General features: G+C 33.1%; 4 protein-coding genes across 5 annotated transcripts in view; 3 read left to right on the forward strand and 1 right to left on the reverse strand.

Annotated features, from left to right (window-relative positions):
• Positions 1-81: 81 nt before the first annotated feature.
• LOC113491823 lies at positions 82-2,394 on the reverse strand. The gene is made up of 3 exons (XM_026868998.1): positions 2,205-2,394; positions 1,972-2,133; positions 82-1,652 (listed from the first exon to the last, which is right to left on the reverse strand). The coding sequence occupies exons 1-3, from the start codon at positions 2,263-2,265 to the stop codon at positions 1,432-1,434; spliced, it is 444 nt and encodes a 147-aa protein (XP_026724799.1). The 5' UTR covers positions 2,266-2,394; the 3' UTR covers positions 82-1,431.
• A 394-nt stretch (positions 2,395-2,788) lies between these two features.
• On the forward strand, positions 2,789-4,177 carry LOC113491809. Its single transcript, XM_026868977.1, has 3 exons — positions 2,789-2,931; positions 3,018-3,200; positions 3,370-4,177. Exons 1-3 carry the CDS (start codon positions 2,883-2,885, stop codon positions 3,585-3,587), a joined length of 450 nt encoding a protein of 149 aa, XP_026724778.1. The 5' UTR covers positions 2,789-2,882; the 3' UTR covers positions 3,588-4,177.
• A 2,468-nt stretch (positions 4,178-6,645) lies between these two features.
• LOC113491773 (estradiol 17-beta-dehydrogenase 8-like) lies at positions 6,646-7,506 on the forward strand. Its single transcript, XM_026868940.1, has one exon. It carries the CDS (start codon positions 6,685-6,687, stop codon positions 7,441-7,443), a length of 759 nt encoding a protein of 252 aa, XP_026724741.1. The 5' UTR covers positions 6,646-6,684; the 3' UTR covers positions 7,444-7,506.
• Positions 7,507-8,442: 936 nt separating this feature from the next.
• The window catches only part of LOC113491737 (probable G-protein coupled receptor CG31760), a 68,078-nt gene continuing 59,391 nt past the window's right edge, over positions 8,443-17,129 (forward strand). For both annotated transcript variants that reach the window (XM_026868889.1, XM_026868898.1), the window contains exon 1: positions 8,443-9,091. The gene's annotated coding sequence lies outside the window, so the exon portion shown is untranslated. The remainder of the gene's footprint in view (positions 9,092-17,129) is intronic.

Consider the following 17,129-nt stretch of genomic DNA (forward strand, 5'->3'; position numbering starts at 1 on the left):
TATAACTAAGTTGGTACATTCGGCTAATCCCATTCGACATGTGGTTAATCAAGTGCTATAGTTAAGAAAATATAATAAGAGTTTCATTAAAAAATCATTTATTTGTGTCAACATTATAAAAATTGAAGATTTACAGGGACGGCATTCAGTCTTACATATAACTATACTATTAAAGTATTCAAGGCACTACACACTGAGTTGTTGGATATACATTTTGTAAAATACCAACATATTAGCAAATTAAATGTATACACAACTTTATTTTCTAACTTGTGATCATGTAGGTACATTTGAATTGTTAATTAGGTCCTATGTCTTATGTAGGCAGGTATTAAAAGTTACCGGAACCTATTGGTTTCGTCAAAAAAAAAAGCAAAAACTAAAATATAAATCTTAAAAAATATGGTACAGAATTTACAATACATTGAAAAGTTAAGGCAATGTAAATTAGATGCCACAATTTTGTGACATATTTATATATTCGTGTCAAAGCATATAAATTACGTATGAGATTCAAACCCTCCAAAAGATTAAAGGCATGTGATATTTACAGAAGGCATACAGTAATAGAAATGGTACAAATTTTAAAATCTTTAAACAATGATTATATTTGTTTTGTTACTGATTGTAAAATGTTTTTCTTTTATATTGAAAATAGTACAGGGCATAAAGTACCTAATCATTATTATCATTGAGTACGAATTCCTGTTTGTAAAGTGTTTTGGAGTTAACAAAAGGTCAAGAATAGATAATTATCCAAATGACACCATTACTGTATGAGTATTTGTGTTACAGATAATTACTGATTATTCAACAAATATGTTCATACAGAACAGCGTTTCATACTTTAAACTTAAAATGCCAAAGAAAAGAACTTTTAAAAGCACATAATTATCTAGCTGCAAGAGGGACAAACTTAATAAAAAAATGTTCAGTCAGTTCACAACTCTTGAATGACCCTTTAAACATAAACATAAGTATACTTCATAAAAGGCCTTTTAAAAAAAAACTTGAGATATAATATTATTACACCCCAAAATTACATACTTAATAACAATTTGTGGCCATTATCAGTATAAAACCTACAGAAACAAGATGGTAAATGATTATACCTCAGGCAATTCTATTATACTAAGAGCCTACTGTAAAATATTTCGGCAATTGTACAAAAAGAACTGATTTTACATTTAACATGATCTAAACAAGCTGATATCCTGCTAACCTACATTTTCTTTTAAGATTCTATTTTAAATGCAAAGCAAATACCTACTTTATTTAAACAGTTACCAGAGGCAGAGTAGAAACAATTGAGTAAACCAGAAATATAAATTGGTTAATTTCATGAGAACTCTTCAGATCTATTTTTTTCACACTTTCATGCTTCAAGGTACCAAATAAATGCAGACTTGTATTATAATCTAATCATTAGTATTATGACAACCACTTGAGGACAACAGCAGTCAATAAGAAGGCGGAGAATGGTAATGGACTAAACATTGTTGATGAGTTGCATCCGTCCTTGCTGTTACATGTGCAATATTCTATGAAAATATTGTAGGTTCCAGTTCTCATAAGGCAGAATCGTTCATCACCTTGGATTCCTACCTCACCTAGGTAAGCGCAGTCACGGAAATAACGCCATTCCCCATTCACTGAAAAATTAGAAATCTTTTTTTAGAAAAAAGACCGTAAATAAAGCCCGGTTTTATTTAACAGTTATTATGATAGAAACAAAAAATTAATGACTTGAACCTGTGTTGTAATTAACTTGTTTAACGAACAGGTTCATTTTTTCTTCTGTATCTGATGTAATAACATTTGAATGGTTATTTTTTCACTATTAGTATTTAAAACGAAATTAATAATTATACAAACTTAAAAAATACGTTGTTCCAAATTTCATCGAATTTGTTCAAATTTTATTTTATTTTATTTGCTTTAATAGGTCGAAAACAAAGCAAGTCAACCAACCTTTTTGTCTGATTTTTCGGCACATGGAAGGGCGCACACCGGGAAGATGCGACAGCCCCCTTTCTTGTTTACAATCAGTTATTGGCACTGTGCTGTTGTCGAAGGGGTCCGCGCATTTAGGGTCATTGCTTGATCGGCAATTCCAACATTTGATACTGAAAACTAAAAACAACAACTGTTTTAAACTCCATGCTTGGGCGTGACCCTAGTTTATCAATGAAATTAATAATTACCGTAAGGCACAATATTTAAAACCAAAAAAATGGACACCAAGACCTTTATAGTAACACTCATTTTGAAGATGTTTTATGAAACAGTTATACTTTTAGCCTTTAATAGATTAAAGAACCTACGAATTTCAGTTACAAACAAGTTTACAACACAAATCAACAAAGTTGAAGTACTTGAATGAAGTTAACTTTTACAAGTTCCAATTTACGTTAAGCTCATTTTCGGTTTTACGCTTCTATTTCTTGTCAAATCATAATTAAAATATCAATGTTTTTAAAAAGTCGATATAAATAATATGCAGAGTATTTTAATAACAATGAAGCAATCAATTTGTGGTGTCATTTACTATTCTGTATACTTATTTTTATATTTATATACCTATTAAAACTTTTCTAAAAAGTTCACTTACTTCATTAATTTTTACTCATGGCATTTTTTGCCTAATTTTTCATTTAATTTTAAATTGCTTGCATTAAACTCAAATCTTTATCAATTTTCATGATCCGATTCTTACTCCACCAAAGCAGCATTCGATAAAATTTCGAATATTACCGGTTAATCGGTCAACCGGCAGTTACTGTCACAACACTAAGCAAAGTGAAACAAACTTTGGGTTGGGTGTGTACATTGCAGTACGTTATTTTTATGAAGTTTGTTTTTCATGACTGAATAATACTAAAATGTTATTAAAACTAGCAACAGTCACACTTCTGTGTATCTTACCCACTGGTAAATATCGTGCATTTAATTAATTTAATACAGCTTTCTTAATGTTTTCTGCAAGGTACTGAAACATTGTTTGAATTTTCTTACAGTATTCTGTGTAAGATGTTATCAGTGTGCATCATCACAGGATAATAAAGGTGAAGACAACTGCGGCGCCTATAAAAAGTTCAATAAAGAAAGCCACATAGCTGTGGAATGTTTTAGTGATGAGTCTCACATGCCAGGATCGTTTTGTATGAAGCTGACACAACAGGGTCCTAAAGGATTTATTTGTAAGTAATCTGTTATCATCCTTAAGTGCGTATTTTCAAATTGTAATCCTAAAAGATCAAGAGTTTTTCTATGTTTGAAATGATAAATAACAAAACAGAATAGACATTTTATTGCAGTACTAAAACCTTTTTGGTACAAATACTGATTTGTTTTGTTGGCGTACTTCAGGGGATGGGAGATGGCGTCAAGTGATCAGGAGGTGTGCATCAGTTGCAGAGACAGGAGTCACTGGTGTTTGTAACTGGGGCGTGTATGAGAACGGGGTGTACTGGGAGGAGTGCTACTGTTCAGCGGATGAATGTAACAGTTCAACGTACATTACCTCTTCTGTAACACTTATGTTATGCACTATAGGGACTGTGCTTTGGTTACATAAGCTTCTTTAGTTTAAGTATTTGTAATAATGTGCCTTAATAATAACTTTGTACTTGCATTATGGATTCATCACACTAAGCTGACAACACATCTGAGTATATCACTAATATAACAAAAGTCTGCTTAATCCTGTTTATTAAAAAGTAAAACTAGTACATTGTTTCCTTGAAAAACATGACCCACTTGGTCAAATAATAGAAAAACCATGAAAAACCTTGTTTGCTCTAACTCTCAACTTCATTACACACTGGCTCTTGTCTCAAGCAAGTTCTGTTATAACTGCAATATGTAACGAGTAATTAAAAAAAAACAAGTGATAATATGTACTGTACGGCAAATCACTGTCAAATATGAAAATTATAAATAATAAGTATGAATAGTGTTCTTGAATCTATAATGTAAGAAAAATTCTAAGACTAATATCCGTCCAAACGAAATGTGTTAATTAAAAAAACAATAAGATATTATATTTAAATGAATCTCATACATTTTATAGAACTGCTGTGTTAAAAACGCGAATGTTTTGTACCAATTAGCAATAGTATAATAATAAATTGTTGGTTAAGTTTCAACAATAGCACCTACTATTTACAACCATGTATTGAATGTTTTTATTGTTGGCAATTTTGAACCCTATTAACTAAATACCGCAAATGTGTTTTGAATCATTCACAAACTTTGTGATTAAAACAAAAAATAGGGATAAGTTTGAACATTTACAAACATCTTAAAGATAACTGGAAAAGTATTCAAATATATGTTAAACCTCTCTCAATTTATAATATACAAAACATTTTAATTTTTATGACTGGTAATAAATATATTGTTATAAATTTATGTATAAACCTTGTCATTCGAAATCCTTCCTCTGATGCTGAGTGCAATGTAGACAACACTGTCGGCTGTCCAATATAGTTTTTCTGAAACAACCATCACAGCCTGGTGCATACCACCTCTTCAGGACAAACGCTGTATCGACTTCAACTAAGGTAAGGTCTGGCCTGCAGGTGGTAATAAGGGCACCCTGTGACCCGATCAGCTGATTGGCCAAGAAGAAGGACTCGTCCTTTCTTTCGAGGAGTGAGGGATGGGCTTTTCACAACTAACCTAGAAGGAATTCAACAGGACAAATGCCAGCAACACTCGCGCAGAGCTTGCGCGAGCGATCCCGTGGCTCTGGCTTAGGCAGTTGTAGGGACTTGGGGTGTTTTTAGTGATATATCGACAATCGAGTTGAAAAAGGACAAACCCTGTAACCCCTAACTACTGTTTTTTTTTTTAAATCTATTCTAGACGAGGCTTCAGTACACTCAAGGTGACTATGCCAGCCCCATGGGTGCTTTAATTTTAACTACTTCATTTATACATAGTTCCCCGTTCTTTCACTCCTCTATCTCAGGCACATTTTCATAAAGCCATACAAAACCTTAGAATCCTCAGATACTGGTTGCTTCAAAAGTACATTGACACCCCCATTAAATAATTGATGCGAAATGCTTTTTTAATAATTTGTCATCTCATCTGATAAATATAGACGATGTTTCCATAATCACGGCTAAAATTACAAAAAGATGATGAACTTCCTTTTTAGCCCGGGGTGTGACTTACCTACACTTGCCAGTGCAACACTTTTAGCGCTCGTAGATTATTAGTGTTCGGGGCGCCCACCTATCGGCTTTTTGGTAGTACGCTATCGGCTTTTCCATTTTTACTGCGATCATTTTGAAGATATTATCCTGAATCGATCACAAATTTTCCGTTTTACCAGATGGCAGCACAGGTAAATACTCCTTTGAGTTTGAGTTGTTAATTTTAACCGTAAATAAACAAAAACCAGGAAGTCTTCAGATACTGAACATGATATGATGAAGTGTTCTTTCGAGAGAATACTCAAGATAGTTTTGGTTCAGAATCGTACAAATAGTACTCACCATTTCTGTGTCTCTCCGAATTTTTTCTTTCAATTTCATAAATATAATAATATATAATATAATTAGCTATATTTTGTAAATGTTGCACATGTTTCTTGTTACATCTGCACTTGCAACAAATAAATGAACTACAATTATCTATTTTATAAGCTAGCAGTTGCTCGCGACTTTGTCCGCGTGGTTGGAAGATATAAGTTGATGACACCTTGGGTTACAATATCGCAATTTTCTTACGGAACCCTAATGTTTTTGAAATAAATTATAGCCTATGTTCAGCGGGGATAATGTAGCTTCTCAACAGAGATAGATTTTTTTAAATCGAACCAGTAGTTTTGGAGCCTATTCGTGTCAAACAAACAATCAAATATTTTCGCTTTATAATATTAGTATAGAAGAAGGTAACCTGGTCTGTAAGTCTCAAGGTACCACGTTTTTTGGCAAACGTCATGAAGAAAGAATTGGCCTAGTTGCAAAAATGTTGTCTAAGGTATAATTACAAAGGCATGTTGGTCCTACCCTTCTTATAGTCTGTGATATTTTGTTCATAACAACGTGTTTGCAGTGAATCATTGCTTAACGATAGTCTCTTGCGAGGGGAAACAGCTTCTTAAAAATTAGGTACTACAGTACTACACCCATAAACCAATTGATATCTAATTAAAATAAGGTATTAGCACGACGGCAAGTTTTTTCGTTCTTAGGGTTCCCAAGTTATCCAAGTGCAAAATGGGAACTCTATTACTGATAGATACACCGCTGTCAGTCTGTTAACAAGTACTTAAATTTTCAAAGGTGATACTGATAATGTATTTCTATTGTTGCTACGCCTACGTTTAAAAATCCTAAAAAAGTAAAGATCGAGGATAAGCAACAATCAAAATTTATTTGTAACCTAAGATTAGATTTTTTTTTATATTCGTGTAAAATGCTTGAAAAGTTATTCATCAGCATGTTTATTTGTGCGTTAAGTACTATACAGACAGATAAACAGTGCTTCATAGTGCTTAACATTGACACTAACGCAATTCTAATTCTTATCATTTCACACATTTTATCTCGACTTTGCTCTCCAGATAAGTAATTATTTATACTCCCACTTGATAGTAGGGACGCTAAAGAGTATATAAATTGAAATAATCATACTATATGCAATCACTTATTCAGTAAACTTACAACAATGAGCTTTAAAAACAAAGTGGTATTAGTTACGGGAGCCAGTTCAGGGATTGGAGCCGCTATAGCTTCAAAATTCGCGGAAGAAGGAGCCTCCGTGATCATTGTAGGTCGAAACGAAACGAAACTAAAAGAAGTTGAAGCAAAATGTCAACGAAATGGAGCAAAAGTCTTAATGCTCATTGCTGATGTAACTAAAGACAATGACGTCGTAAAAATGATGCGTGTCGCCATTACATGGTCGGGTCATTGGGGAATAGATATACTGATCAACAATGCAGGTATTGCTGAAACAGCTGATATCTGGGATGAGAATGCGATGGAGGTTTACGAGCGCGTCATTGCTACTAATCTACGTTCAGTGGTCTTCTTAACGCATCTGGCAGTTCCATACCTGACTAAAAATAAAGGTAACATCATCAATATTTCTAGTATCGGATCGTTTGCGCCTCTATCAACAGGATACTTCGCTTACTGTGCATCAAAAGCAGGCTTAGACAATTTTTCCAGGGCTATAGCATTGGACCTAGCTACCAAGGGTGTAAGAGTGAATACTGTGAATCCTGGGCCCGTACGAACTGATGGATTCCAAACTGTTGGTGAAGAAGAATTGAACAAGTTTGGGGCAATGACGGCACTTGGCAGGATATCAGAGCCTGATGAAATCGCTGATTTGGTACTGTTTTTGGCCAGTGACAAAGCAAAGGCTATAACTGGATCATCTTTTGTATCCGACAATGGGACCCTTTTAAAGCGAAACTAAAAAGTGTGAAAATAACTTTCAAGCGTTCTATGTTTGCATTTAATATTATTGGTATGTATTTAACTTATTTAAGTATTGAGTTAGCGATTTTTTTTAAAATTTATTTAATAAATTAATAAAATATTGCTTTTATATTTAATTGAAAAATAATCGAATTGGGCTACTCAGTCGTACTTTCGAATTTCAAAGTTATATTGGACCTTGATTAACCCACCCTTCACTGCAATGGACCCATTCGTTTGTTTAAAATATATAGGCATACTGGCTGTTGCCCGCGACTTCGTCCGCGTGGTTAGAAGAAATTGCGACTATAACTTGAGATTTAAACTATGCTATCTCTCAAGTTGGATCGAACTGCACCTGGTGTGCGAATTTTATTATAATCGGTTAAGTGGTTTAGGAGTCCATTGAGGAAAAACATTTTGACACGAGAATTATATACATATATTAAGATTTACCTAACATAAATGAGCGTTGTGTTACATAAATGCTTCGAACTCCAATTTTTAAGATAGGTGACTAGTAATTCATTCGCAGGGGTTCATTTGAAACTCGTTCTCAAGCAGAAACATTTATTTTCATTTTATAAATAAGATATCTATGCTTTGGATTCTAATGTCTTAAAAAGTTTGATTCGACACATATTAGTGGGATTTGTATCGTAAGACGAGGGATTTGTGTTATAATTTAACAGCATAAGAATGTACTTGCAATATATTTATTTTTTATGTTTTCAGTCCAAAGTAATTGATGTTTTGTTTCCGTGCACCTAAAGTCTGTTTTTGTATTTCAAAAATTTTAAAACTCGAACTGATCTGAATATGCAATTCATTTTTTCGCAAAATCCAGCTTACGACATAGCTCAAGTCAGAACCTCAGTGTTTAATGGTGTAGGTTAAAAATGATTACATTTCACTTAAGTTAAAGGAACCATAAACACTTACTTAATTTTTCAACCATCTAATACATTAAAGATAGCTTACAATTCAATACAACATACAATTCCAAGTGACTTGTCAACTGAGATATCAAATCATAATAAATAGGTAAGTAACTATACTTTGACCAATTTTCAAAAACCCTTTAAACAGAACATCAAACGAATGAGGTAAAGGAAAGTGGAAAATGTCCTTTTCATAATGAATTATGGTTGCTCATTGAGCTTTCAGCGGTACGTCTGCTCGTCTGTCGCCGCCACACTTCGTAGAACTTCGTAGCGGATACATAGCTACGGCACGTGCAACGCTATATGCGGTCGTCTTACTCTAACTCGTAGTTGAACCAATGCTCCGAATGAGTAAACAGGCGTTGCTCACCTCACCCTCACTTGTATATTTTCATTCGAATCCCGGTCGAGGCTTGATATTTTCCCGTAGGCCCGAACCTTCAGTCCTCTGAAAGCCGCGGTGGGACTTCCACATTGCCCACGTACTTTGGAACCGGTACAACAGTTTCATGTGGAATGATTAAGTAACCATTGCGATGCGTCGCCAAACTGAGTGATGCTCACGATACTGCGTGCATTGTTGTGTTTCAAGTGCTGATTAATTTATAAAATTGTTGGAGAGGTTTCAAGAGGACAATTGAGAGCCGAGAAACGAGGTCGTATTAACGTCCTTGCGACTAAGCATTAACAAATTTAGGCGCCGTAAGTATGAAATATTTATTTATTGTTTTATTATTTTCTATTGATCTCCGTTTGATTTGTTATGACGAAGGACGTAGGCATGTTAAAGGTTACGACCCCAGCCCGGAGGCTGGAGGGAGGGAACCTGTGACGTTATCTAACTACCCCTTGGAAAAAGTACGGACCGATTATAGCCCTCAATATATTTTAATAATTTTGATGTAGGTAAATTAATTTTAACAATGTGCAAAGTATGTTTCCTCATCAGTAATGGTTCTTTTATTGAGTTATTTCTAAAATAAGGTCAGTTTTAATACATTTTGTTATTATTTCTATACAAGCGTCTTTGTTACGAGTGGGTCTCAAGGGTTAGGTTAAAACCTTATTTAAGACACAATGAAAAGTACAAACTATGTTATTTGGGTATTTGCGTAATTACTGTATATTTAGTTGATTGTTAAGTGCATTACAACCATAATTTCAGTATTCATTTTTAATTTGATATTCAAATTCTGTTTTTGAATATTTGCGATACCGCCTTTTTGTAAAATATTATTTTATCTTTAGATAAGATGTTTATTCCAAAATGTTATATTTTAGTCAACTTGTAATATGGAATTTGTTGCCAAATAAGTAAATGTTTATTGTAATTAAAAAAAAATAGATAGACCTATAATTTTGTTGGAAACTATTATCTAATATAAATATAGTTTCTATTGATGGCTAGTTTTGGTAGGCTATATTGTACCTACAAAAAGCCAGAGACACGACGCATTAATCCCATTAACTGAATACCATTAACGATAATATAATTTATGAACACAATTCATTGAAAATTCAAATACATATAGGTACCTACAAATAAATACATCCAAGATCAAGTAATAAACATATATTTGTAAAATTAACGAATAAGAAAATATATTATAGTAGACTAAATAAAAATTACGTAAATGTTCTGAAAAAACTACTGTGCTAAAACGAATAAAAAATTATATAATTAATCACGTAAATTGGACCATGGGGCAGTTATTCCGCATAGAGAAAAAAATCAGATAGTTTCTAAGTTGTCTGCGTACAAATAAAAGACATACCGGCCGAATGGAGATTCTTTTTCACTATGAAGTCTGTTAAAATAAGGTTTAATACATGTACAAAATAATTATAATTTCGAAAGTAATTAATAGTCCATATTCAAGAATAGAACTTCCTCTAATGTGTCTGCATATTGTTAAGAAGGAGATAGAATATAATATAGGTATCTATAAACAAACTACGAACTCTTTTCTTGTACCGTCACGCCCCCGTATTCTTTAAAAGACTGTACCATCGTAAACTCTATCCTCTTCTATAAATTCTATAAACAAGGACCTTTTTTACGACAGTTTTCAACACTTCCTCACTGTACATAGTGGGTTGTCTCATTGATTCTGATACGCTACTAAATTATTAGGGTTCACTAATAAATTGAGGAAAATGATGAGGAAAAGTATCCCTACAAAATCTTATACAATCGATTTGGCATTGATTGTCGAGTAAATAAGTATAATACGTTATTTAAGGATTATATTTTGGTATTACAAATTTTTATATTAGACTAGTGGTAAAACTACTTTACATAATTTATGTACCTACTATTTATTAATTTGTACTTCTTTTTTAAACATCAGTTCGGTTCCAAAAAAAGGACAAAAAAATTAACTAAACTTATACTAGTACAATAAGCTTTAAATCAAATTGAAAGGGTTTGTTAAATAAGTCAAATAAACTGTGGCAACTAAATGAAAACGCATCGATTGAAATCATTGTTTCGTGAGAATTTCGGTTCTTAGACTAACAAAAAATATCCATTCCTAACGACTGAGAATGGTTTAGTGACAAAAAAAAGGTTAACGATCCATCTGCGGCAGATTCTCGTCTGCTAAAGGTACTCCATCACTTTCAGTCTCACTTCGTTTTTGAGCAGAATAAAACTATAAAAATACACATAAATACTTATAATATGTGTAGGTGTGCATATGTATGAAAGAAGATAGAATAGATATAAGGAAAGAAGATAGAAGGAATAAGCAGCACTTTTTCATATCTTTTTTACTATTTGCTGTGTAAAAACAAACAAATACTGGAACCGGTATAAGAGAAAAAAAAAAAGATAGACGAGACAATATCTATTTTTATTTTTTAAGATATTTTAACGTTATCTAGTGCAAACAGTTAATAGGCAAGTATAACTCTCAATCACAATGATACAAAACAAATACACTTGAACTTTTAATCATTAAACAGAAACCTAGTTATTTTTCAATTTGTACACATTACATCATATAGTCCAATGCAAGGCGTACAAGTGCATTCCATTTATTGATGTCAATTAATAATACAGTAGCCAAGTTCAAATCAATTTACAAGATTGAATGAATGAATCACTAGTTGTAGTTTAATATTGTGAGCATGTGGTTAGAAGGACATTTTCGTTTATTTCTTTACGATTGTATTTGAGGTTAGACAGTCCTTTAACAAAAACTAGTACGTAGCTGTATCTGCTATCTGCCCCTTTAGCCAAGTCATAACTCAGTCAGTAAAATACTTGATTATGTGTTGATGTCAGATCAAAGTCATGTGACTTAAAAAAACTAAAAATGTAATATCCGTATATTTAAGCCACTTTTTAGTTAAGAGTTGGAAAAAATATATTCTGATGATGGTTATATCTTACTATTAATGTATAAAATATAATGCCAGAATTTTGATCGCACTACTAGGAGACAATTTAAGCCTATCAAAATAAGTAATATTTGCACAATTATATTTTCAATCTGTAAACATTACTTACTTACATTACAAGTGTAACAAAAACCTTTTTTCTTTATTCAACAACGCCGTCTTCTTAACAACGTAAAAACCAAACCATCGGTTTAATATAAACTGAGTATCTGTGTGGGACTTTACCCGAATTCTGCCTCGGTCCGTACAACGGTATTTCAATCGAATTTGTCTCACCCATCCTGACACAAACTGTGAAAGAGATTTTAGTTGGTGATGCTCAGGTGTAAGGATTATACCGTCAGCCTTAGTTCGATGGGACAGTTATCCCTTAGCCGACAAAATCAAATTACAGCGTAGCATGAATACAGCTAGTTTCCTCTGCGGGAAAAGGTGTTTACTCAATTTTGTGAAATACAACTAGTATTAGCCTCTGACGCATCTCAGTTCGGACATACTGAGAGTGAGTGAGAGACAATAGTAAAATGAGAAACGAAATATAAACACCTTTAATGAATTGAAATTTCGACCTGGTTACTCTGGCCGTTCTCGCAAACTGGAGATGCGGCATTTCTGAGAATTTCTTGTCGATAAAGATATTTAATTTTCCCATCAGGGAGTTTACCAGTACCTCGCAAAGTAGTACTTAAAGGGAAAATTGGAACAAGCCAAATGGAAATCGTTACCTATTATTTTCTCAGGAATATGCTACAACTCCAGCCAGTTTGCCACAACCAGTGTTGCTTAAGGGCTTTATACCATCTCTCTAAGTAATATTATTGTTATTGTGAAAGTGAGGAAGTATTACAAGGTATACAACGTTATCTCTCTTCCACTGCCGCAAAACCTTGAGAAGCAGTACTCCTTCAGTTATATCAGTCTTATTCCCATATCATTTTGAGAAAACAATACGTTACGATTTTTATTCGGATTGACCCAATTTTCTTCTCAAGTCCTAAAACAATTATTACATGTAGCTATTTGTTTTGAAAATCGCGAGCAAATATTAATCAAAACAATTTCTCCCGGGGCAAAATACTTACTCTAGTTAATATGAAGTTATGATTGAATGGAGTAAAACAAATGATGATGTAGCCACCCAATTATTTAAAGTGGACTGAATGATTTCAGTTACGACGAATAGTAATTGTGTAAATTGACTGCTTGTTATCCCTTAAGTGATTAGCAAGTCATGGTTATATATCGTTATAATATAGAAATACAATAAAGTGTTTGATTTTCAAAATCCCTTAAATTACCTTCCGGAGAGATAAAACCGTTTTTGTTTCATACATTTAAGAAATAATTGATAAGTTTCTAAATGGTTGAGGTATTACACAGGTACAAGATTTGGATTTTAATTAAAGTGAGTGAAACCATAAGGCACTATGCAACATCCAGTACCGGATTAACCAAGCAGCAAAAGTAGGAAATGCTACATGCCCCGCGAATAGGAGGCCCGGCAATCCAACGCCTGTCTGGCCGTAATAAAAGACTCTGCCCTACAATGCACTACACACAAGTTGGTAGGGAGCGTTTGAGAACCTAAACCAAGCCAAAGATCCCCGTTGACAGAATCTGCTTCAGGTCCCGCGCTGGCTTGATGCGGCACCGGCAACAACTAATACAAGTAAAGGGCATTTGAATCTATGGGGAGAAACTGATAATTTTATCACGTAAGTAATAAGTAGTAAGTAATGGAAAGCTTGCCTAATAGCGCATTAGTTCTTTATAAATAAGGATTGGCATGGAATTCAAAGTTATTTTTTCTCCTTTCTTATTGTTTTTTTTTTTTAAGTGTCGTCATCATACTAGCCTTTTCCAAATTGTGTTCGGGTTGGCTTCCAGTCTAACCGGATTCTAAGTTAGACTGATTGTCAAACTTTATAGGTTCTGTCTTAACGTGATGACTGCCAAATATGTTTTCTTTGTTTTCATGAACATCTGGGACCCTAAATAGATTTTTTTCTTTAAAGTATATTTTCAACAACTATGTCAACAGTGTACCTGTATATCTACCTCCTATCCACACTTTCCAAATGTGATAAAACGTCGGTCATTTGTAGTCAAAGGTCTCTATTGCAGATATCCTCCACATTGATATTCAACACATAATACAGTTCCGAATATGCTAAACACATATGTTACCTTACAGTACCTTACTATACTACATATGTCTATACGATATAAGCACGAGACCTACCCACTATCCATTTTAATCCAATTGATAAACTCAATAACAGTTTAGTCCGTTATAGTGAGTTAGCTTTTGTAACATACGCAATTTCCCATTTTAATACATCAAGTAAATGAGTAGAAAAAAAATGGACAATGCATATTTTTATCTAGCAGAACAGTTATTGCATAAAGCGGCAACAACGGCTGATTAAAATACGGCAGAAGATTAAAAAGGTTGGATAATGCGGTCGCGGTCGGAATGGACGGAATTTGGGATAATTACATTTTCAATTCGAACATCAAGTATTTATTTATGTCTCACCAGCCAGTAATTACTTTGCCGAGAGCAATCGCGACCAATTTAAGATCGATTACAAATTAAACTTTTGATCCTGGCCATCGATCTTCGGACAACCATTCTAACCGAATATTTAGAACATAAATAGACCTCAGACAATATATTATTGGATACTGCGTTCGTAATCGTCCTAAATTCGTTACGGGACCAATGCATGCTTCCCTGAGCAATGTTTTATAGTCAGGTAGGAGAGCTAACCGACCCACTAATTAAATAAGAGATGCTTCAACGAACATCTAAGCTGAGGTAAAATAAAGCGCAAACAAGTGTTGCGACCAATATAAACGTGTGACGAGGAAAACCGCAAACAACACTTTTAAATGAATTATGGTGTTTGAGTTTGTCGACAACACATCATCGTGACCTTTTAATACATATCAATACTTTACACAATAAAATTGTTATAGAAAAGCTATACAAAAATTCTCAAATTCAAGAAAAACAATTCATGTAAGAAATAAAAAAAAAATTTTTTTGGTGAAACACTGAAGTGAAAAACTTCAAATTAAAAAGACCCTTAGGAGTTCAGAATCAAACAAATTCCAAACAAAAAGTTCTACTATAATTAGTGTTCTTAGAAAACACTTATAATGAATGAATATAATTTAGAATGCATTCAATTCAGTGTTTTTTTTTATGTATTATCAATGTAAATATTAGTTTAGTTTCATTTATTGTATAAATATTTTTAAGTTGGTGTATGATAAAAAAATATAGATATAGTGTTTTTTTTCTTATAGTTAACAATGTCAAACTATCACTTGGCTAGGTGGCTGATAGTTAGTTCCAAATATAAAAACCATATTTTTACTTGATTCTGAATATCTGGTGAAATTACTAAGATTGGAAGCCTACAGGAGAAAAATGTGAGTTTAGATAAAAGACAAATGAATAAACACAAAGCTGGCACTTATCAGGTAAATTAAAGAAGAAAATAAGGTGCTAAGAATTTTATTAGAACGAGATCACATTTCAACAAAGCGGCAAAGTCTTTCAGTTCAAAGTGCAATTGGTTTTCTACAGTGTCGTTTCTTCCGTTGCAGAGGGACACACAATGTCGTCGAGTAGAGAGTTCGCTTCTGTTTCAAGTCTTGATTATATTCCTGCAACAGTACACGCTTAAGCATGAGATCAGAGATATAATAATTGTTTTCATATATAACTTTATGAGTATGTATGTCTTGTCTTGCCCCGAAACTGAGTAGATAGAATAGTTTTAATTGAAATTGCGATCCCAAATTGCATTTATAGCTGCTTTTTATAATAACCAATAGAATTTCTGATGAAGAAGGTTGAAGGTTGTAAGTAAGCATTCCTTAAAAGCAGATTTTTTTTTGCTAATAGATCCTAGCGTTTTGTCTTCATTTCTTAACTGGTTCATAAGACTCCTTTTTTCCAATAGATCCTTTGTTTTAATAAAAGAATCCTCAAGAATTAACAAAGACAAACCTGCGATATGATTCCTTTATAATATTTTAGGACAGCTGTTATCTTGTTTTTAATTTAAGCTCGCTTCGATTTCAAATCATGTCTTTGTAATAGGGATGACGACAATTTTTTTTTTGCAGTGTCCTTCCGGTAGTTTTGTTGTATAATAATGGATACGTATTTTTTAATTTGTCCCGCAAACATAAATTGACCAAATTACAGTGAATGAAACTTACGCGTTACGTCACGATTGTGTATAAATTTTACCATATCGTTACGTCACAAGCCCCCTCTCCTAATCTATAAAACAGTTAATCTTTGTCAATTCTAGTTTTTCTGAAAAAGGAAAAAATACGTGGCTAATACTTTTCAATTATCTAACTGAGGGACTAATGAGATTTTTTCTTTTTATACCCAGTCGTCATCCCTATTGTTACTAGCCAAAATTCCCAAAGAACGTAAAATATCCTAAAGATTTTACTAATTAAAGGTAGTTGCTTTAGTTAAGTATAGTTTTTGCAGCCCAACAAGCTATTTCAGTAATTGTTTTTCAAGTAGCGTTTTTGTTTACCATGCAAAACAATTTGATCGTGAAAAATAAACAAACAGATTAAATTCCCCCAAGATAATGGAGGCGCTTTTTTCGTAATCGCAAAAAGGTTTTTTATCGTGTTGTAGTGATAGTGCCTTGTTCGTTACGAGGGGGAGACGGTTAGTGGCGTTGAAGGTTCGCTATCCAAACTATTGATATTTTCAATTGACTTCAGAAAGTAGATTCTGATATTTTTTTTCATGTCTGTTTCCTTAAAATTTCAGAGTTAATTTTGTTGATTCTCTTTTCGCTAGTAAAATCGCTGTCATTTGGTTCCATAACTTAGTCTTGGCTCAATAGGTTTTCGATGAAGCGGGTTGTACGTGTTTGTTCTTAAAAAAATGACATTTGGAATTTCTAACCTACTGGAGGGCAAAAAACCGCTCTACTTTCTGTTGTTTGCTTATTATTTCCACTATATTTTGGTTTCAGCTTTATCGAACTGTCAAGGCAAAGGAAATACATAATTTTTTATGTTTATAGAAATGATTTTATTCTGCTCTTAAATTTAAATCAGGTATGTTATAAAACAATCAAGTAATGTTAAGTTGAAATTACATGGCCTGATATAAACTTAGTGGAAAAATTATGGTCTCTTCTATCAAAGTCCAATATTAATGAAAACAACAAGCACTTATTTCATTAAACGTTTCATTGCAAACTAATAACCACGGATTGGAATTGAAATTTAAAATGGAAAGTAATTTAGATTATTACGAAGCAAACAGAAAATTGATTTC

The sequence above is a fragment of the Trichoplusia ni genome, chromosome 1 (assembly GCF_003590095.1).
Source record: "Trichoplusia ni isolate ovarian cell line Hi5 chromosome 1, tn1, whole genome shotgun sequence".
Classification (NCBI taxonomy): Eukaryota; Metazoa; Arthropoda; class Insecta; order Lepidoptera; family Noctuidae; genus Trichoplusia; species Trichoplusia ni.